Here is a 24,066-nt window from a genome sequence, read left to right on the forward strand (position 1 = left end):
AACATCATTAGGATATCACAGCACTGCTTCTCCGGTCCCATCATTTAAGCATTATTTTTTCTGATGTCCTCTTAAGCTCCACAAATGACAGAAAATCCACCACTTATTTACCGTGCTGCTCCTTCCCACAGGCAATGTCCCTCATTACAAATACAAAATTGTGAGACTCCATCAAGGCAACGTGACACAAAAGTTGAGACGGTGGATGTGACAAAATGTAGTTTAATCAGGTAAACTACTCACGGTAACCCTCCCCCTGTTCATTTGGCATTCATAATCCAATCAGCAGACATCTCAAGAACTTACTACAATTTTGATTTGTACCATTATTCATGGATGAGGGGCTGGTACAATGTCAGAGCATAAGGACATTCCAATCAGGAGAGACTGCAACTGGAAAGTGAGCCAAATGCATTTCCGTGCACAGAAAAAAAAAAACGTGAAAGTGATATAAATGAGAGTCCATTAGACCCCTTGTGATGTCATTAAGGTTAGAAATATAGTCAGTGGTGGTGGTCGAAGGGATCTAAATAATGATCTGAATGAGATGAGTGGACACAGAATAAGGAAAGTGGAGGTAACTGGGGAGGAGGAGGAGGGTTGCAGTAAACCACTGAAAGGACAGCAGTTGAACAGATTTAAAATGAACAGCAACAACGTGACTGGCTGATTGAGATCATGGCAAAATTGGATTGGATTACCATACACACTCAGTCATCTGATAAGAAGAAGCAGGGAAAAGCCGGCAGAGTAGTGAATGAATTGGACACACAAGTAGACTTCCTGATTGAACTTACATTAAGCTTCACTTGTGGGATGCCTCAAGGCTCAACATAAGGGCTTCTCTGATTCTTTATATATTAAAAATAAAGCAGCTTTGACGATCCTGGAGCCTTTGTCAACATCGGCCCGCAGAAATCCACTGCTGCCCCCGACAGCACTTGTCTTTTAATCGCTGATTGTCTATTTCAACTTTAATTCACATCATCCACCTCTGGTCTTTTTTCCTGCCATCACCATATTAATTATCTGGCAATTAAATTACAAAGCTTCCAGGGCACATTCAGCGTACGTAGTACTACTCATTGAGGATTGTATTATTCTACTCATTTGATGACGTGAAACATTTTTTGGCAGAGAAAGAAAAATTACATCTCAAGACATATCACACAAAGGGGGGTAATACAGGATCAGAAGCTGATCAGTGTTGTACATCTTTTATTGCAATAAGTTTCCGATAAATTTGAATAAGACTGAGATCCCTCTCATTGTAGAATGTGTAGGAGGGTGACTCATCAATAATTAGCTCTATGTTCAGTTGGAGTCACAGTGAAGATATTGTATTTCAGACATCTGCTACACATTCAGGAACAATAAAGGATTTTCTATGAGTGCCGGTAAATGGAATATCCAGCTTTACCGAACAAAACATTTCATTTTCTACTGAGAATCTTCTCATTAACACCGAGCCATTTGGATAAGGCCTGTTACACTTTACATGACAAATTCACCATCTGATTGTTGGTGATGCAAAATGACTTAACTGAGCATTTATGGAATACATTTTGTCAAACTCCTGCTGGTAGCGAGAGGTAAGAAAAGAGCTGTCTGTAAAGCCCTGGGAAGAACAACAGAAGCTGCATCACATGTTCAATATCATCAGTAGGCTTGACCCTGAATATTTGCATTCACAGATAACAGTTACCCCATGGCCAAAGTGTGCCCAATTATAATAGCCATAATAGCTTGTATAGTCAAGTGCTCTTTTTGTATGCTAATGCAGAACTGTAAACTGTGTTTCATTTAATATTAGTTAACAATAATAAGAGAGAAATGTCTGAGAGAATCTATAGAATGGTGAAATTACTTTTTGGAATTTTTGTTACATGTTCCGTAACCAACTCTTGATCAAATAAGAAATGAGTGTTCTCACTTTGGATTTGTGTGTTTTGAAGCCATATATAAATCAATCAATCAAACTGGAGGAAGGACACAGGAGGGCACTGTTATAAACTGTAATTATAACAGATGTAAAAGCCAGTTTGACTATTTGTATTTTGTTTAATCTTTTGATTCAGTGAGGCTGTTTGACTTGAAGATGTGAACAGCTGGGAAGGGCCTGTGTTTGTGTGTGTGTGTGTGTGTGCATTGCTCTGAGTCTAATATACAGCGACTTAAAGCTGTAAGCATGTAGAAAAAAGGGGGCTTGTAGAATATAGGGCGGTGTGGCCTAGTGGTTAGAGTGGTGGTTCTCCAACAAGAGGGTTGCCGGTTCAAACCCCACTCTCTCCTATCTGCATGCCCAAGTGTCCTTGGCAAGACACTGGACCCCTAAATGGCCCCTCATGAATGTTGAGTGTACTAATTGTAAGTCGCTTTGGACAAAACCATCAGCTGATGAAATGTAATTTAATACAGATATATGACCAAATGAAAAATATACCCCAAAACGAATTCAGTCAAGATTATTCTTAAAATGCATTTAAACAAGAAAAATAATAAATTAAATCAATTCAATAAAATCTAAAAAGTTTATAATAACTTTAGGACATCAAAAAGCTTGAGGAAACAAGTGGGTTTTCAACTTACCTTTAAAAAGGTATAAAGATGGTGAATGTTTCATTCTAAATGGATAATTGTCCTCAAAGCTTTGGAGAGGCTTCAGCAAATAGACAATCACCTTCCCGCTTAGTCTCAACTAGTTTATGTGAAGATTTTGTTCCCCACAATGTCAGATTTTTCCTGCAGTTATATCTATATTAATGCATTACTGTTTGTAATGATGTTTATAGCTTAAACCTACCCTTAAATTACAGTAAATGTTCTGTCTTTTTTGCTTGCTTGCTTTGTGTGAATGATGTTTGCAGTTTTCTTCCTGAAACTGTAAAAGTGATCAGCAGTAGTTAACCCTTGACCTGCTTGAGGACTCAGTCCACAGAGCCCGAAAGCTCCTGCTGCACAAAGAGCTGTTAACATGTTTATTCGAAGTTTGGACAAGTTCGACTCAGTCCATGCAAAAGTTACTCACGTCCCAGCCAAAGGTGCTGCAGAGCTCTGGTCTAATGTCCAAATCGCCCCAGATTCGATTCTGCACTTCACCGGGCCATTAACAAAAAAAGTGTTTTGACTCATCGTGTCACTGATACTCAAACCTGGCAGAGTGATAGAAATCTGTCCAATTAACCATCCACATCTCAGCTCCTGTATTATTTTTTACAAACCAACATTAATGGTTTGAGAATTAATTTATAATTAGTTGGCATGAACCTAAAAACAAACCATTTGAAAATGCAGTTTTTCCACTCTGTTTTTTTAACCCCACAAGAGATCACACTGTGCTCACCAGAAAAAGAGAGAGAGGAAGGAGAGTGACTGAGGGAAACTGAAGAGATTGTGACAGCTGTGTTGCTGCGGAGCAAAGAAAACCCACGCCTGAATTTGTATCAGTTTAGAGCTGGTTATTCTCTCGCCACAGTCCCTGCCAGGGTGGGACTGCACAGGTGAACAGATGTGGCCTGCTGGCTCTCTGCTAGGGCCACACACACACACACGCACACACACACACACACACACACAAACACAGTCACACACACACACACACGCACACACACACAGAGGTGTCAGAGTCATGGCTTTGGTCCAGTGGCCCGGGACAGGTTTTTATCCTCTGGTCCCCCAAAGCCCCTGAAGCCCTGCAGCTATGGCAGTCTGCTCGACCCATTCTTCCTTTCTACATCCCTCCTTCATTTTTTCAAAACCATCTTTATATTTCTCCTTCTCCCTTTAATCCACCTTCCCTCACATAAATTCCTTTTTATCACCCTGATTACCAAACGGTCCTCCAGATCTCCCTCCCTCCCTCATTCTCCTCAAACCTCTGTTTCACCTCTCATCTACACTTCTCTCTCATATCCAACTCAGGGCGGAGCTTCCATCTCTCTCTACACCAATCTCTCGGTGGAGGTCCAGAGTCCAGTGGCTGCAGCAGCAGAGTGTCAGACAGACATATATTAACATTTAGACAGCCCCGATCCCCAGAGGGGTGCTCCATTTTAAATCAGTCACAGCCTCACAACACTTTCAGAAAAGTTCCACTGGCTGCCACCAGCAGAGCACTGGTGTCTGCCTCACAGACGTTTCACCCGGCCACTTGTCCAACAGGACTGTTTTATGGCTGTGTAAGCTTCTCCGTCTCTCATCTATTCCTTTCAAACTCAATGAAACACATTGTTTCCCTCAAAGTGATGCTCTAGCTGCTCAACATAGGATTTGGTTTGAAAAGAGGAACAAATGGGGAAGTGATGTGGGCCATTGCTATCCACAGGGTTTGCAGTTATTCATATTATTGATTTATCTGTTGATTGTTTTGATTGACCATAAAATCTTTTGAGTGAACATTTAAGAAAAGATGTGTGTACATCCTCACATTTGAGAGCCAAGGACCAAGGTCAGCCAGTCACTCCAGCACCAAGCTCCAGACTGAAATGTCTCCATTAATGCTAGATGAATCAACATGAAATCTGGTCGACAGAAGAATCATAATGACTTAGATCTCTTGACCATTCTGCAGTTTTTTTTCCAGCAGATCAAAGTTTGATCAATACTGCACTTTGGAGCCAAACTGGTGCAAAATTAATGACAATCCAAGCAGCCGTAGCTTTACTTTGTGATTACAGCTAATAAGCAATTGTTCACCTGATATATTTGGTAAACTAAGATGCTGAACACAATAAACACAATGGCTTAACATCAGCATGTCAACATTGCAGTGAAAGAAAAGTAACAGAGAATAAATATACAAAAACAAAAACCTATCAAAAAATAAATACAATATGAAAATATGTGGCCTATATCACAGATTGATTGATTATATATGAGCATGCTGCAAAAGTTAGCGTGTGTTTAAAGGTTAAAGTGCTGATGACATGCGGTTGCTTTGTTGTCCAAAAACTAGCAAGAAAATCCAGTTGGGTTTGTGTGTTTCCAACTTGATAATTTAAGTGGAAACTGAGCCGTTGGTGTAAACGTGAGCGAGAACGGTTGTTGTTCTCTTTATGTAAGCGATAAGCATTATACTTAGTTGATGGATTATATCAGCTGTATTCTGTGATTTCTTTAAACTGCACTGATCAATGTCTTTATTTTAACAAAGGATAAAATGACTGTTGAACATGACAGATGGTGTAAAGACCCTGTAAGGATAATTATTCGTAGTTGGCGAGTCTCAGTCTCTGGTGCTATTTTGGTGTCGTCAAAGAGCTTTGTTGGTTGGCTGTGTGTGTGTGTGTGTGTGTGTGTGTGTGTGTGTGTGTGTGTGTGTGTGTGTGTGTGCGCGCGTGTGTGTGTGTGTGTGGGTGTGTGTGTATGCGGGGAAGCTCACTGGTATGGGTTGTGTTTGTGTTACTGCAGAGGTGACAACAACCAAAACTATACTAGCACTGCATGCCTGAATTATTCACAGAGTGGAGAAGACGCAGTGGGGGGTGGGGGAGGATATCATGGATGAAAGATATCGGAAAGAGAAGACTACAGATAGGATGAATAAAGTCGAGGAGACCAAGGAGGCTGAGAGTTAAGAGAGAAAGTTGAAACAGTCAGATTGTGGCCTCATCAAATGCAAGACACACACACACACACACACACACAAATAAACATAGGTTTTGTTATGGCTTGCACTGGATGAATTCTTGGACCTGGAGACTTTAAAAAAAGAAATCTTGCTTCTTACATAAATACAACCTTTCCTTCCTCCGCATAAAAAACACACACATCTCTCTCTGTCTCTCTCTGTGGCACACACACACTGACACACTGCCTGCCTTCTATCCCGGTACCCACAAACGCACAAAGCCTCTCTCAATCTCTTTTATTCTATGCATGCAGCCTCCCCACCGCTTATCACTCACATTGAAATTCCATCTGTTTCTGCAATCTGGGAGTGCAGCTGTACAGCTTTTACATTTCCCGTCTTCCTGCCCGGCACAGCGGAGGGATGTATGGAAACCCAAATTGGAGAGTGGAGCGAAGATCCACATTTATTCCCCCTTAATAAGAAAATGTTATACATCCGATATCCAAAGAGCCTCATGGTGTGAAGGAGGACGTTTTAGTATAGGTGCTCTGAGGAGACCCTTTTATGTAACAAGAGATAAATGTCAGGAAACTTGAAATACAAGTTCAACCCCTCTGATACCTCCAGGAAACTATTTGCCAGAAAAACAAACAGATAAACTTTAGATGACACACTAATGTTTTACAGTCCTGTATGAACTGATATTACAGAACTGAAAAGGCGCACAGGGCAGCACTGGGCGAGTCAGCAGAGTACAGGTGACTGCAATAAGAGAGGGATTGTAATTAGCGACTTCCGCTCTGTGCAAAGCACTCAGACAGAGAGGAGAGGTCTGGAGATAAGCTGTTACTGTACATCTCAGCCTGCTCCTCAGAGTCCCATTACCAGTGGATGTCTTCCCATTAGTGTATGTTGAGGATGAGGTTTAGGGGGTTGACTATCTTGAGTAATGGATTTTAGCCTGGAGATAATGACCAATGGACCAAATATGGGCCAAGAATATACATATGAAACCACAATATATACCCAAACCAGCATTATGTATATATATAATGACAGATGCAGGTTGATTAGGTGATGATTCAGTGGCCACATAATTTACTGTCTTGATGGTGTTTTGTCACTCATCCATGAAACCTCATAGGTAAATCAAAAATGTCAAAGCTTTGAAATATAAGTTTCCGCAAAGTTCTGAGCTGTAATGTAGTTTGGTCTAAAGATTTGGGCTTAGTGCAGGAATTTCTTTACAAGACTAAAATATCAGAAAAGAAAAGCAGGTGTGAAATACACAATGCCCATATAACAATCCCAGGTCACTGAATTTACCACAAGTTACCATTTAACGAATGCATGCTCTATTTTTCACTAATGCAACAATAATTTTTTGTATTACACAGTAATCTGCTGATTTCTTCCTAATAGTTGTTGACCAAAACCCAAAGATCTTTAGTTTACACTTCTATTTAAATTAGAGAAGCTATGCCCCAATATTGTTGTTGGTTTGTAAATCACACCTAATATCTGATCTACAGCATCATTGGCTATGGGTGGCAATTTACTGCATACTGACTGATCATCACAGCTGTATACTGCATTCGCATAAGGAACTCTCAGTATGTCATTAACTTTCTTGTAGTTTTCCTGCTGTTTTTTTCATTTGGGAGCTCGTATCTGCTTACATGAGGTTATGTATTGTAAAACTGCTTCAAGCTTGAAGTCAACTTTTCTAAACTGAATTAGTATCAATCAAAACCAGAGTCAGTCCCACCTCACATGATGGCAGGATGCCAGTAAAAACACGGATGACTGAGCAACTCCAGGGTTCTCAGTTTCTATAAGAGAATGAACTAAAACCAACTAAATATTTCTACAGGGGTTAGATTTGTCTCTGTGTGTTAAACCGGTGACCTGTCCAGCGTGTACTCCACTATCAGCTGGAATTGGCTCCGGCCCCCTACGACCCTCAAAAGAATGGTGGTAGCTAATGGATGGATGGTCTGGTCACTAATGTAACATCGTCCTGATGAGTCAGCTTCCGCTCTCTGACCTCTGCTTGTCCCTCTCTCACTGTCACAGTGACCGCAAAGTAAAAACAAAGACGATGACTCGAGGAAGATGTCAGACTACTCCACATCAAATGTTCTCTGGAGCTGTTGAAAGTCTGGTCTTTCGTTTTGAGATACTTTTTGTTTCCTTATATGTCCAGATTCCGAATGACTTATTTTACTTTGCCTTCGGCTGGACTTGGTTGAACATGAGGCACCACAGTATGAATGGGCATTTCACACATTTATTAATCATGTGGTTTCATTACGAGAGTTGCTTGGTGGAGATATACACTCTTGTGAGTGCCACTCTAGTTTGAACAAATAGAGTGTGAGGAGCAGGACTGAAACTGAAAAACACCAGCAGAAACTTTACATCTTTTTACAAGTTTTTAGAAGGAGCAGATTTACATGTGAGCAGGGGCTTTTTTTACAGAGGATATAGGAAAAGCTTCGATATAAAAAAAAGTGAAATGAAGAAATAATGCACTCTAAATGAAAGTTCACGCTCCTTAGTAAAGATGGGAAAGAAACTCAATAGGTGTGGGATGCATGAGGGTGAAATTATTATGGTTTATAAAAAAACGACTGAGATGGATTGTGAAACATTCTGTGCTTGTGTGTGCGTGTATATGTGTGTGCAGTGGTGTATAAAGTACTTGAAAGCCATACTTGAGTAAAAGTACAGATATCTTACCTGGAAGTGACTCCGGTAAAAGTATAAGTCACCCGTCAGAGAATGACTTGAGTAAAAGTTTTAAAGTAGCTCATATTAAATCGACTTAAGTATCAAAAGTATCTGGTGTTGAAATGTACTCAAGTATCAAAAGTAAAAGTACAAGTACAAAAATTTAAAATGCAAAGTGCTTTTTAAAGTAGGCCTACACAGACACAAAACAACCCCAAATTGTTCTCTTCAGGATTTATTTAAACTGAAATTATAACAACAATATACATATAATGTATAATTTTACAAATTTGGAACCCCAGATGCTGAGGTTCAAATAGTATTGGACTAGTGCATCTGAACTTCAAGTGCCTCTTGTGTCTACCTAAGAACACTAATAGACCACAGTATAACCACTAAATGTCATTTAGATATTTACAAAGTGTAATTCTGTAAATATCACTAAACAATGGAGCTTTCATCAGTAGCAGGAATGATACACAATGCCCCTTATGATAACTCAACAAAGGGAAACAAGTTCTAGCACACGAAATAAGATAGTACAGAGAAGAAACAAATGGAAATGTTTTACCTGTGACTTTCTGTTGTTAAATGATTCACACGTAGGTTCCACATATGGCAGCATCGGAATTTACTCGGACAAGCCTTTCGAAAATTCAATCCATATTCTGATATGTTCAGTGGAACGATGCAGGACTTAGTGTGCAAGAACACAAACGTAGGGAGATAAGTGCATGTATGGAATTTTATTTACACAATCAGGAGTTTACGAAGGAAATGTTCAAAACCTAAATTGGCCACAAAACCGAGAGTGCTGACAGGCTGGTCAGTTCAGATACAACCAAAGATCCTGAGTACAAAGGGACTGCAAGGTTCTATCAGGTAGGCAGGCAGGTAAGACAGATACAGAAACAGACCGACAAAAAGGTCAGCCCAAAGGTCAGGCCCGTCGCAGGCCCAGCTTAAACGCCTCGAGTATATTTGGTTACGCCTCAAATGTTTTTTGTCTTCTCCCGGAGATCCTTGACCTGCTCTGTTATACAAAGAGTAAGAATATATTTTTAACAATACCCTATTTGCACTTCTTTATATATTTGAAGTAGAAAGTACAGAAATTTGTGTTCAAATGTAGTGAGTAAAAGTAAAAAGTCATCAGGAAAAATCAGTACTCAAGTAAAGTACAGATATGTGAAAAATCGACTTAAGTACAGTAACGAAGTATTTCTACTTCGCTACTTCCCACCACTGTGTGTGTGCGAGAGAGATTATGTATGTGACTGTGTCATTGTGGGACATAAGATTCTGCGTCAGTGCATCCACACATCAGCCTTCATTGCAGGAGCCAAACATGATGTCACCTTTTATCTTCCTCTCTTGGAATTTCAAACTGTGGATGGAGAGGTTTATTTTACTTGTCGTATAAAGTAAGAGGATCTTACAGGTGTGGGATATGAGAAAAATAAAGAGCAGAGTTAAGGGTTCATTTTTAGTGCTGAGACACTGAGGAGACAGTTGATTACTACTGTCAGTCATTGGTTTTAAAACTACAGATTACTACAACTACAAGAAACAAAATCCAATGCTTTTGCTCTAAACAATATGCAAAATACAATAGGGGTTATCGCAACTGGCTCAGCTTTACAGGTAACTACCCATGCACCATCTGTGGCCCTGCACCATCTGTGAGACTGTTCATAAATATCTCCTTAATTTCCTTCCTCATTGCATCTCTCTAAACTGGGCCTCAGTTGAGTGGCTTCTTGAGGTTTTCAAATGGGCACCCTCCTTTCCTATGGTTCATCAATTTAAGCCCATGACATCTCCAGGAGCTCAACAGTAGCACCAGTGTCCTGGTACTATGCCTGCTTCCACCACTCAACCCTGTGATATTATTGGCCTGTTACCAGTTTGGCTCTGCCACCACTCCTTCCATATCTCTGCAGAGATGCCGCCTCTGCCTGCTTGGTATTAGTGGCTACTAGCCGCCTTCTAGCTGGACCTTCCAGTCAAGGCATTCAAAGGGCTCTCCAAAGTTACTGCCCTGCAAAGCTCTACAGCCGATAAGCACCACCTGCTTGATAACGTTAGACCATATGGCGATAGCAGGTCTCCTGAGATACTGCAGGCTGATTCCTAAGATAATTTAAGCCTTATCTTAAGGTTTATCCCAATTGGACAGGACCCCTTTGCTCCTCATCTCTGTTGTTGCACTCTCCCCTGGCCTGGGAAAGTGGATGAAACGAGGGCCATTAGGAAGCGGTCTTGCCTTCTTTCTTTCCTGCTTCACATCGTCAGCCAACTGTGCTAGATCTGGTCGTGTTGCAACCATCTGCCAAACTTGATCAACATGAGGTTGGCAGGCTTGTCAGAGTGTGCAGGTGGGGCTAACCCTCATGTGGAAGTTTGATGGAAAAGCTAGGACATCATACACTGAACACATCAGAAACTTAATCCGGTGACCTTCCATGCTAGGTCAGTGTCCTCCTTGCACACCTTCCCAACTTGTTCAGCAGCGCAGCTTGTTTATGGCTACTGCCTTTACGTGTCCGTTTTCCTCCACTGTCTTGTGGACCTCCCTCTGCAACATGCCACGCTGCTCTTTCGGTCTAGTTTTGTTCCAGCTTGTACTGGTGAGGCAACCAGACCTAGCCTGCTCTGGGCTACTGACCAGACGTCTGTCAGCATGATGTAGGCGATCCTCAGCCTCCCTCAGCGCTCTGCTGGCTGGCCACTTGCGACCAGTTCTGACCTGAATATCTGCCTGGCATACTTTTCTATCTTTACCATCTCACAACATCATGGAATGCTGTGTTTTTGTTGCCTTATACTCCTCAACCACAGATGATCCTGGCAGCAGCACCTTGCTGCCTGTGCAGTATAGGCCAATTGAGCAGAAACTTCACAAGACGCCTAGCCATCTCCTCTCCATCCCTTCAATAGTGGAGATGGGTACCTTGTAAAAAAGCAATGTCCTCCAGGTTTCAGCTTGAATGAGAATCCCTTTCAGACTCTGCTTGTCATTGAGTTTGGCCGTGTACCACTTCCCTAAGCACTTCAGGGACACTTGGACAGTTAGGATGATGCCCTCTCCGATTTTAAGATAGAACCAATCCTGGATAAGGCCCTTCTTCAGTACCAGGCTTCTGGATTCTGCAGGTTTGAATTCTATCCTTGCCCAATCGGTGTGCTCAACCAAGTCCTCCAAAATCCATCTCCTTTCAGGGAATGATTTAGCTGTGGTGGGGAAATCATCCAGAAATGCCCTGATGGATGCCTGTTGGATGCCGCATGCCAGTACTACACCTCGACGCAACTTCTCTGCTGACCTAACCGGAAGGTTCATCGCTGCGGGTACAGAATCACTAAGATTGTGCAGCCAGTGACACAGCTCATCTCCAGCCTCTGCCAGTCTGTGGTGAATTTCCCGCAGGTGAAATGCATATTGAACTTGTCCAAGTAGCACTGCAAGAGCTGCTGGAATCGCTCAGGGACACGGTAATTCTTCAGTGTTAATTACACTGGTGTGCTCTAGTAAGCAAGGTCCCACAGAACTCCACCTTTCTGAACTGAAGTATCCATACAGTCTTTGGCATGAAAGGGTCCCTCTTCTCTACCCCCTCAGTCAAAGCCGGTGTAGAGAGCATACCTTCGCCGAGGCCCCTTATAACAACGATGTAAATTCACTAAATGCAATTTTTATTTGGAGCTACACCAAATAGCACACATTCATAAATATAAGTCCCCTAAACAGGCCAGTTATTTTCATCATGATCGACAAATTCAAGTGTGAAAAATCAATAAAAAAGTGGATAAACTTTCTATCGTGCAATATTAGAGTGAAAAAGAAAATTCTGGAGCTGACCCCTGACCTTGATCCGACCCAAAATTCAACAAGTTCTTTCCTGACACATTGCACATTCTTTCAAGTGTTTAGGTAATCTGTCCTCTGGCTTTTGTGTATTTCTGCTGACAGACAAAAATCTGTATAAACTCTGCGCAACCATCAAACTGAGGGGGTTCAATGAAATCCTTATCTTGTCATGGATTGTGTCTGAGGAGTTTGACATTATGAACTATTGCAACTGTGACACCATAAAGAATGACAATGTCACATCAGCAGTGACATTATATAAAGTTGCACTGTGAAAACCCCAAATTATGACAAATGGAGAACTCAGGAGGACTCAGGACTGGTATATTTGCTCAAGACCCTGCAGGGAAGAGAAGTGTCTTTTGGTTGATACCCGTGAGAAGGGGAGTAGCTGGATTAATGCAGACCGAGCAATTAGCCCTAATGACAGGCTCATTTTCAACATGAACTGCTCCAGTTACTCTTTAATTGAATTTGTCACTCGTCTGTACATGAAGCGTGTATCAGCTCAGCTCCTCAAACACACACGAGCACTGTGAAAAAAACGAATTGATGCAGAGCTACTTCAGAATTGTTCCTCGTCATTCCATAAGTTATATTTGAGTTTTATATAAGTACAAGTTTGAAGGAGTTCTTGAACTGCTGTCATTTTTTCATTAACACCACCTTCAGACCCAAGTTCACAACTTTTCATAATAAAAGCTCTGTATTTCAGCTCGATAGAAAGCATGACAGCAACAAAACAAACGCTTTGCCCTTACTGTGACGACTAAATGGAGAGGAAGAGATCTAAACATGTTGTTAGCATGACAGAGATCAGCATCCAGGACTCCGGTGAATGTGTCAGTCTAATATGGTGAAATAAACATAATAACATCATCAAATGTCATAAAAGACATGTTCAGCTCTGTCCACTGCCCTGCTCCTAATAACTGCTACACAGTGCCGGTTGCCTATTAGAAAATATTTATAAATATTTTATAAATTGTCATGTTAAATAGAACCAAATTTTGCACTGCAATTTCTCAGTTAATTTACAATAAACATGTCTAGTTTGTAGTTGATTAGCTGACCTATTTCTGAGATATTTGTTCCACATAAACACAGGCTTTTATGGAATTAGTAGGTAAATAGATTCTGTTCTATAACCGTCTGTCCAACCTGTTGTTATATCTGCTCCCGAACGGTTCCTCCAATAAGCTGCTGATGCCAGTTAACAATGGGTCTCTCCTGAATATAAACATAGACTGTGCCCTTTTCTGGCGAAACCCAACACTGGTCTGAATGAACCACAGCTTGACATCTGCCAGAGAGACACTGGCAACCTTTAGCGGCTGAGTGCGGTTAAGCATGAACAACCGACATTGCTATTGATATACAAGACTCCGGACAAATTACATATTTTCAAACCAATAATGACATCTGTGTGTCCTGTTTGGGCCGTCTTGTTGTCCAATGCACGTGTCTGACAAAGGGGAGGATACAGCAGCTCGACTTTTATAGTCTGGGTTCAGCTCTGAACATGACACTCTCCGGAGCTGGATCTGTGAGGGGCTGCTTTCTGTGATGTCAGCAGTAAACAGAATAGAAAATATCAGTGGGACAGATAGAGATAGAGAACACAAGGCAAAAGCAAGAGACAGACAGAAAAAAGGAGAACGTGGACTTCAGAGAAGGGTCGGACAGTGAGACAGAGATGTCAGTGATTGGACAGAGTGAGAGGGTGAGAGTGTCCCTGGTTCTGTCCGATGTCCACACTCAGTCCCTGCTGCTTCCTCCTCGTCTCACCAGCTAAACACATCTCATTCACACTTTGATGAAATAAACACACACACAGGAGGGGAGAGTAAGCTTTCTTGGTTAAAAAACTGATTTTGAGAGGCGTGTGTGCGCTCATCGGTCTGAAAGTGGGTTTTCTGTTCAGTGAAGGTGAAATCCTGCTGAGCAGTAGAAGCACAGCACAGCCTAGTGGAAGAAAGAAAAAGAGCCTGAGGGTGGAGGAGGGATCAATTCAGGTCAGGTTTTTTGTCTTCCTTTCTTCCCCAAAATGACAGTCAGTGGGTGCTTTTATGTTTTAAGACTGAACTTTTTATGACCCTATTTTCAACAGAAAATGCAGAATGCAGTCAAAACAATAACTATTTCTATATGACAGGACTCATTAAAGCTGTAAAATAACCCTCCAGGACATTAATTTCCTTTGCCCACCCATCCTGGTAATTATTAGTGATCTTAATCACCATCTCTGGGCAAAGATTTCATTCAATTTATTATATTGCTTAATGCAGATGATGATATAATATACACTGACAGTTGGAAACACAAATAAATACTGTATGAACAACATAATATTTGTTCACTAAACCTCTTAAATTTTCGTGTTTTTGTTATAAGGTTTGAACATTAGGTGGTGCATGTTCATGAGATGTGATTATCAACATAATCAATAACCCATGTAAGGATACAGTCTCTTCTCCATTTTGTGTTATTCAAAATCAGTTACTTAAAGGTTTACGGATATCTTCTTGTCCATCCTCCAGTAAGACCTGTTTTCACATTAATTCCTATTAAAAGAGAATTTCACCAATTTGCCAAAGCATTTGTTTGACCCTGTCAAATTATTTGTTTTGTTTGAAAGAATCAAACACTGATGCAAATATCTTTTGTTCAAACACTTTTCTGACTTGTCAAAACCTGGTGTTCACATTACCCACAATGCAAGGTTCAGGTTTGTAATAGCAGCAGTTGCTTTAAAAACGTATCAACTCCAGCCCCAAGTGACATTACCTGAAAACATGTATTAGACACAACTGGCTTTATAAAAATGTTGTCACAAATGCAGTCTACTCCCCAAAGACCTGTTGTGATGTTACCTTTTATGATGTGTATGGATATGTATTTATAGTTATGAGAATCGACAAGTTCCACTTGAGGACTGGTTCTAAGATGTCTAAACCATTGGAATCCAATACAGTTTATCGATTCCTTCTGTCAATCTCGTACATTTTAGAATGACATCAAACTGATGCCTCTACGCTTCTGGAAACTGGAAACATGAAAGAGGAAGAAAGTCCTAAGGAAGATACTGATAATGTCCATAGAATGGAAGAGAACCTAGCAGAATGCTGAAACATATTTCTGCTCAACATGGACTTGAATTTTAAGAATGCTGTGGATCTGGTATATTATGTCCAAGTGCATACCATGTACAATGCACACCAACCATTACTCAATGTACAGTATATCTGGTGACTTCTTTCTGTCACTCTGCTAAAGAATTCCTTATTGACTGAGTGCGTGTGTATGCGTGTGTCTGTGTGTCTGTGTGTCACTGTGTATGTCTGTGTGTGTCTGTGTGTGTGTGTGTGTACCTGTCTGATGGGCTCGGGGACCCGGTAGCGGCAGCAGGAGTGTGTGAGGCGTACAGCTGTATCCAGGCTGATCTTGTGGCCCACGGACACGTAAACTGGCTTGGAGCTCTTATCAGAGCTACGCAGCGCCTGCACACAGAGTTACCGTTCAACATTCACCTCTCTTCATGACACTTTCTTGAGTTTGACTTCTAGCAGGGTGTGTGTTCTCTGGTGGCAGCAGCAGAAAAACAACACCTTGGCGAAAACTATTTGTTTCTATTAGTGTGCATTTGTCCTTCGCCGCACCTTTCCGAGCACTTTGCCTGAGGCAGCAGTGAGTGGGAAGCTGTCTCCTCCTTTCTGCAGAGCAGCGATCTGCGGAGGCAAAGGAACAAAAAATCAAAGTCAGAGAAGGATGTACAGCATTCCAGAGCAAAATGCAGCAAACTGAGACAAACTATTAACACTCTGGAGAGGATTCACAAGCTTTATCTTTAACCTCAGAGTGTCTTGGCTTTCATGTCCAATTGAAACCGTTTCAAGATTCTATCAAACTAAATTTTTTTTTAAAAACACTACGGTCATTGAAAAGTCCAGAGTCTAATTCACCTGCCTGAACACTCACTGAGTATAACTCACACACATTATTTGGAGAATAAAGTTGCACCAAAGCATCTTCAAGTGTGACTCATGCCTTCAACATGGTGAACATTAGTGAAGTATATCAGATTGTACAGCAACCCTTCAAATAAAACAAAAGGCAAACATTTGCAGCAAATTTCCCTATGGCTGACGAAAAAGTTTTTCTTGGGGGGCTGGGGGTATTAGAATCAATTAAAGCAAATTATCTTTATTATTACTTTTCATAATTTCTTGACATTCTTTTTGTCAAACTACTGTTCTGTTTGGTGTCTTAACACAAAGTCAGGGTGTAAATAAGTCAGGGTAAAAATAAAGATTAACCAAAAACTGTTCATGCTGAGAGCAAGAATAAGGATTAAAAAAAAGAACACAACATGATGATAAACAGTGACACACTAAAGAAGACAAGATGACTGCCGTGATTTAAAACCATGAAGAAACCAGCTGAAGAAGAGTAGAGTTACTCAAATATACTCAATAATAATTTTACTTTTACTCGTAAACTTTAATTAATAATGACAGAATTCAACATCTATTAATTCCACAAGGCTCTTGTATGAGTTCATGTACTAAGAGGATTTTGTCTCAGTTCTTAGTTCTAACCTAACAAATACCTGAAACCTCACATTAATCAGACAGAACTGAAGAAGCCTCCTGGTCTATATGTACATGAACAACTTGTGAAGATGCCGATGGTCATGTACACACACTTAGTCATTAATGAGTGAAGAGGAACATTGTGAGAGTAAAAGCTGCTTCTCTTACATGACTGTTGTCCCAGTCTTAATGCTGCCTTGTGTAACGTTTATCAGCCACTGTGTGAATCCTACAGACACACAGAAGCCAATACAAATTTTCTTCACCAATTCCATTTCACTCCACAGAGATGACATCATTGCCAACCCAAGTTGTATTAAAAGTTGTATGACTGCTTACACTCTGGATATGCAATTTTATCTTTTTTTGTTGTTTATGGCTTTATTCAGATACACATATATATGTATATATTTGAATGAATAGATATATATGTTATATCTTTAAACTCTATGGACACAATGTCTATGGCAGACTCTGATTCAATGTAATTGTAATTAATCTATAATAAGCCAGTAGCCATCCATAAATATCTGATGATTGTCCACACCGACTCCTACGTTTTTGGCTCTCTTCTCACATCAGTGGGTTCATATGTTAATCTGGCATTAAAATCATACAAAGAAAAATAACCTACAAAATATATCAGTTTAATAAAACTTGATGCACAGACTTTGATATCTAATGGGTTAGTCGAGCTTGTGGAGGAAGACATCAAGGTAACTGCCTTTTAAAAACCACCTCCTCATTTCCCTTCATAGAAACAAAAGTTTTGCTCTCACAGTCGAGGAGACCGAGCAAAGTCAGACACAGTGATGTTGTCTGTTGTTGACAGGTGTGCGGTGGGTTATGGGCCAGGGCCATGAAGGGAGCTTAGCCATCATGATGGATGGCGTGTCCACTCTACTATGAATGATTACAGCAAGCATCCAGCAGGGAGACAGGAGGGGCCACACAGGGCCTCCAATCCCAGCTGGGATGTGGCCAGCGGCATGTGTGTGTGTGTGTGTGCGTGTGTGCGTGTGTGCGTGTGTGTGTGTGTGTCTGTGTGTTAGCAAGAGAGTTGGCCCTTACGAAGCAAGTGCAGCAGAAAGACAGTGTAAGTCATCAATAACACACTAGTTTGAGTTACAGCCAGGCCATCAATGTGAAAAAATAACAGAGACAAAGCGGGGGGGAGAAGAAAAGGAGATGAGAAGAGAGGAAAGGGGACAAAAGGGGATGGAGTAAGAGAGGAGGCGAGCAAGGTGGAGGTAGAGAGAGAGGTGAGATCAGAAGAGAGCTGAGCAATGGGGAACTTCCGACAAGGATATCATTTTCCAAAAGTGAATCAAGGACAAAACCGGAGAAAGGAAACATTGTCTCTCCTCTTTCATATCTCTTGTTTCAGATAAGAACACACCGCACTCCCCTGGTTCTGTTCGAGCACAGACACATTGTTACATCCTGTGAAAACTCAGCTGCCAGCAACAGAGCAGCTAGAGAGCAGGGAGCGATGGAGGGTTTTGTTCAACAACACGTCAATAGGATGCGTGTATAGAATGTCTTTTAATGGACTACTGAGGGGACTACACTGCAAAGACTCTCGACTAAACAAATCAGTGGGACTATTTTTTAATGGTGAAGCGTGAAAAAAAAGTCTATATCAGACTGGAATAACAAAGTTCTCATACTACTGCTTTTCTTGATTTAAAGGTTTAGTCTATATATAAGAATATATATAGACTAAAGGGAAGGGACAGCTAAATTTAAATAAAGTGCATTATTTATACCAATACAACAAATTCAACTAATTTAAAAGAACCTATTCACAGTCACTATCAATTATATGCTAAAAAATTGTAATATCACAAGATGTATTAATTTGGTCTGCGGGCGAGGTAGAATAGCTTTTATTTTCCAAAGTCAGGATGATTTGTGCCCCAACAAAGTTGTTTCTGATCCATATTTAAACACAAAGAAACCTACCGCCTTGAGCTGGTTTGCACATGACTTTCCGAGTTGGGAACTACTTTTTTGGGGGAGTGTTACGACCCCATGTGAATGCACAAATATATCCTTACTCCAGGTTTACTAACTGCAAAAACATAACAGATACTTAATCTCTTAATTTGAACAAGTAACACACAACCATTAAAGGTGATATGAATCTTCTCTTCCTCAGCAAGATAAAGAGTACATTTCTCATAATGCTGATTGTATCCTTTAAGCTCTTCAAAGTTTAGTGTGTAAACTAGCAGTTATAATTATTATGTATTTGTAACAATCTAACTACATCTTGTAACAAATTGTATAAATATAACAAATTTTGTTAAAGTATTTTATTTCCACACACACACACACAAGACCTGCATATTTAATTTGTCTAACAGAGACAGAGTTCTTTCTGGAACCTTCAGAGACACTTCTCAAACTGCATGTTGCTTGTTGAAAGCTCTCAGAGTGCTGGAAATGTTTTTGGACACGCTCTATAACATTTAAGTATGGCAGCATATTGCTTGTCAATGGTACGTGGCGGTGATCGTGTAGAGCCAGTAATGGATAATCGTATTTCTTAATGGCTAATTTTCTGAAGTTTGGTCGGGAGCCTGATATGGCTCGTGTTTCACAGATTACTTCAAAGCTAATTTCCAAACCAAGCGATGAAACGGCAAAGCTGGTGTTGACTCAAGGCCTCACAATAATGTGTGTGCCTGTAGACAAATGAGACCAAGCCCCAGGGAGTGACAATTAGATCAGCATGGACGGGAGGGGAGATCTAAAGTTTCCTGCACAGCCACTGAGCCAAATCTTATCGCTTGAGCCCAAAGACACGGTGGCATGGGCGTGTGATGCAGATGATACCTGATACCTAAAATGAACATGTCCGAGCCACAGATTGTATCAGAGGATGTGGGTGACTGCGTACTCAGGAGGTGGCTCTGCTTCCCACAGCAGATAGAAACCAACAGTTTCTGGACTCTTAACGCCACTAACACTTATCAAGGGAGATCGATATGCTCCTACAGAGAATTGGATGACCATGTAGCACTCCTGCGTGAGGACGGCTGAGGCTACAAACAGAGTATTGCCAAATAATTAAGTTAACAGTGTAGCAGACGAGTGCTACAGCCGTGCACTCAGGTTCCATTTTGAAAAGCACTTGTCGGCAGCATTACAGGAAACGCCTGTCGCTGATCTGACACAGATCAACATAATCTACGAAGAATTTGCATCTTGACATTTTCCCCAAAGAGAGAGCTCATTTGTTATCACTGTCACATCAGAGCTCTGCGTGTTCTTGTCATGTCTGTTTTGGTTTGAATCAGGTTGTGCTCCCTGAATCACTCAGGATCCTGTTTTAACCACCCCCCATGGGGATGGCATGTATTAAAAACACAGTGTGCATTCACGTGCATGCTCCTCAGACCGTCCTATTTCCCGTGTTGTGAAGTCACTCAACTTAACTGATGTGCTTTTGGAATGTGTCAAAAACATGGACGATGTAAACAAAATGTGTATTGTTCATGCGTTTCAGAGCTTCAGAGCTTTTAAACATCACATTGCTACCTATTTGCATTCCATTTAATAGCAGAGAACAAGGATCAGATGGTGCATATGCATATTATGATTTAAAACATATGCACATTAGATAGATAGATAGATAGATGGATACTTTATTAATCCCTAGGGAAATTCAGATCATCCAGTAGCTTGTACACTTAACACATCACTGACATATATACATAAATCACATACACCACATACATCACATACGGAGAGCATATATACAGATACAGGTATGGAATGCAATGATGTGATTGTGTCAGTGTCCAGTATTAAAGTGATTTTGTGCTGCTGGAGTGGATAGTACAACAAAATCTAAACTGTATTTATATTATAAAAACAGCAGAAATATATATATATATATATATAAATATATAAGAATATCAATCAATCAATCAATAAATCAAATTTTACCTGTATAGCCCATATTCACAAGTTACAATTCTTCTCATGGGCTATAACAGGGCGTGACACCCTCTGTCCTTAACCCTCAGCATGAATAAGGAAAAACTACGAAAAAACCCTTTAACAGGGTAAAAATACGTAGAAACCTCAGAGAGAGCCACATGTGAGGGATCCCTCTCCCAGGACGGACAGAAGTGCAATAGGTGCCTCGAATATGGTCGACTCATGCCAGGAAGATCTCTCCCACCCACTCTCCTTCTGTGTGGCGTTATGAAGCCGAATGGCCCTGGGGACAAAGGACCTCCTCATCCTTTCCGATGAGCAAGACAGGAGTCTGCCACTGAAAACGCTCCTCTGACCTATGCGTGTTTTGTGAAGTGGGTGGTGCTCATTGTCCAAGATAGACCGCAACCTACTCAGGGTCCTGCTCTCTGCCACTGTTGTGAGGCAGTCCAGTTCAGAGCCAATGACAGCTCCCGCCTTCCTCACCAGCCTATCCAGTTGCCTTGCATCCCTCTTCTTTATACTGCCTCCCCAGCACACAACAGCATAAAAAAGGACGCTGGCAACAACAGACTGGTAGAAAATGCGCAGGAGTTTGTTGCAGATGTTGAACGACCTCAACCTCCTCAGGAAGTCGAGCCGGCTCTGACCCTTCTTGTAGATTGCGTCCACATTTGCTGACCAGTCCAGTTTTTTGTCCATATGGACTCTTAAATATTTGAATGTGTTGACCACCTCCACACTGACCCCCTCGAGTCTACCACCATCTCCTTGGTCTTAGTGGTGTTCAGCTGTATTGTCCTAAAGTTTGATATATGAAGCTTGTGAGAGAGGATCACAGTTTGCAAGTGGCAAAAGTTTATAAACTTAACAATTAAAGCTTCGATTTAGAGCTGATAGTAATATTATGTTAAATGGTTTGTAAAAGTCAAAGTTTCCGCAGAAATTCAGAGTTGTTCCAACTTGAGACGGTGTTCACTAGAAATGTCCCAGTGGGGAACTTTTTCCAATTCTCCAGACACCACGTGTATACAGCAGCAGTCTGTATAACAGTCCACACAAAGAAGTTATTCAAATGTGCAAATCTTATCAGATAATGTAATTGATAAATCACAATCCTGTTCACAATTGGTGTGTGTGGCAGTGTTTAAGTGTCCCACATGAACCGATGTCTCAGATTATCCCAATTCCCCCTAAATCCTTCTAAATAATGACAAGATCTTTCTGTTTTTGTTCTGCTATTGCCGCTGCCATCAGATCAGTTCATCAGACAAACCTAAGTTCAGCTGGTTTTGGTTCTGTCCTCAACAGGTAACTGAGGAGCAAAGTGAACATTTGCATATTAATGACATCCACATTCTGCTGTCCCGCAGGTATACTTTGACAAGCAGCCATTTGTTCCAGCTTGATTTGTATTCAAAAAGTTGCCTTAGCATTAGCTACACAAGGAGGCCTTGGCTTGTATTAAAAGTCACAATGTAGAAACCAACGCACACATGCACAAGCATACAAATAGACTTGCAAGTGTGAGTTCACATGCACACACAGACGCACATTGAAAAGCAATTGAGGATTCTGTCCTTCGTCCCTCTGACATTTGTTTTTTTTTTTAATCCAGTGAGCTGTAAACACAACAGAAAAAGGTGACTTTCACTTTGAAAAACTCAAATAAAACATCTATGGACTCGACTTGGCATCTCTTCTACAAGGGAGGCATATGTACACATTTAAAGGAAATGGTATTGCCACCTGTCTTTTAATATATGTAGTTAAGAGTGCACCTTGACTATGATAACTCAATATAAGATATTAAGTACTTATTTTTGGGGGAATGAATTTGTTTTTCTCACCTAGATCTTATCTATCGCTCTTTATCGAAGGTCAATATCAACTAAACCATGGAGCTTGTGGACTAGGAGATTAACAGGTGGCCTCCTGACCTAGTTGTCAAAGCGAGGGCGAGGAAATGAAGATGGCGTCGTCCTGAAAGTCCCTAAATAACCAGCACTTCCTCTGTCATACACTCAAACACTGCCGGCCCAGCGGTCAAGAGTAACTTGGGGTTCTGCATCTTGCCAGTATCACGGCACGCAGAATGGAGGAGTCAGGGATCAAACGGGCCTGGTTCTGATAAGTGAACGACCCGCTGTAACTCCGGAACGACAGCCAACCCAAATGTTTAGTTTTAAACTTATCACCTATACATTATATATAAAACCTTCAAAGGGGCTATAATCTCACCTGCGACTGGTGCTCCTCATCCTTGTTCACCCCCTGCACCTGCAGCAGGTTCTTGGCCACGCCCACACACGGCAGTCCTGATAGCACTCCCAGATGACACGCCAGGCCGAACTCTGCTGGGTGCAAACAGTGACAAGACCTGAGTTAGTTAAAGTTACTTTTTAATGCTGCATGTTGCCCATTTTATTTTGAAAACTCACATTTACAGTTGGTAAGATGTTGCATCCCTAGGGGCAGCCTGTTACAGCAACACTAGCTCAGTTAGAGATATTTTTCTCCATTTTGACAGAATACAGAGGACAGACACGGCCTCCAGATCAAGGCGGGGAACCCCCCCCCCCCTGCAGGACACCATCACATCACGGAGAAGCTCCTTCAGCGACAGACTGATCCACCCTAAGTGTCTGTTGGAGCGGTATCACAGGTCGTTCCGTTCTGCAGCAGTTACACTACACAACCAGCCCTGCTCCCAGTCAACCACAAACACCTATGGAATATTTAACTGTACAATATTCATTTCTGTCTGTGAAATTCAATGGCTTGTGTGCAATCCATTGAATTTCACAGACAGAAATGACAGACAGACGATTGTAAAACCGTCTGTTGGACCCAAATGTTTCCTATGGTATAGTTCCCAAACTGCAGCAAACAAGTTTATGAGGAATGTATTCAAACACTCATGCAAGTTCCCCAGCATTCAATTATTTGGTGCATAACTGCCTCTTAACATCTGACCCTCTTATTGAACATGTATTTAACACTGAAACATATTGTATGGTAATATGGGATCATGACCCCTTGCCAATTACTTTTCACCAAATAATCCTTACAGAAACTTCTCGTTAAATCAATACTTTTATCTCCTGAGTTCAAAAGAAAAAAATATATTTAATCATCAATCTAGACTCGTCTTGCTCTACTCTATTGAGAACTAGGTTGATCCCAAAGTTACTCACCATATATCTAAAGTTTGCACAACTAAAAACTAGAGCTTGGATAATTTCTTGGAACTCCCATTGTACCTGATGACCCACATGAGACATGACAGCTTCAATATTAAATCTTATAAATGCTACTATATATGGAAATGCTGTCTCCAATGCTGG

General features: G+C 41.1%; 1 protein-coding gene across 4 annotated transcripts in view; it reads right to left on the reverse strand.

Annotated features, from left to right (window-relative positions):
* Positions 1 to 24,066, reverse strand: part of LOC133954239 (endonuclease V-like) — a 68,437-nt gene that overhangs the window by 33,003 nt on the left and 11,368 nt on the right. For all 4 annotated transcript variants that reach the window (XM_062388583.1, XM_062388588.1, XM_062388585.1 and 1 more), the window contains exons 5-7: positions 22,961 to 23,073; positions 15,836 to 15,904; positions 15,548 to 15,676 (exon numbers count right to left, since the gene is read on the reverse strand). In XM_062388583.1, coding sequence (XP_062244567.1) covers positions 15,548 to 15,676; positions 15,836 to 15,904; positions 22,961 to 23,073 — 311 coding nt within the window. The remainder of the gene's footprint in view (positions 1 to 15,547; positions 15,677 to 15,835; positions 15,905 to 22,960; positions 23,074 to 24,066) is intronic.

The sequence above is a fragment of the Platichthys flesus genome, chromosome 5 (assembly GCF_949316205.1).
Source record: "Platichthys flesus chromosome 5, fPlaFle2.1, whole genome shotgun sequence".
NCBI classification, from domain to species: Eukaryota; Metazoa; Chordata; class Actinopteri; order Pleuronectiformes; family Pleuronectidae; genus Platichthys; species Platichthys flesus.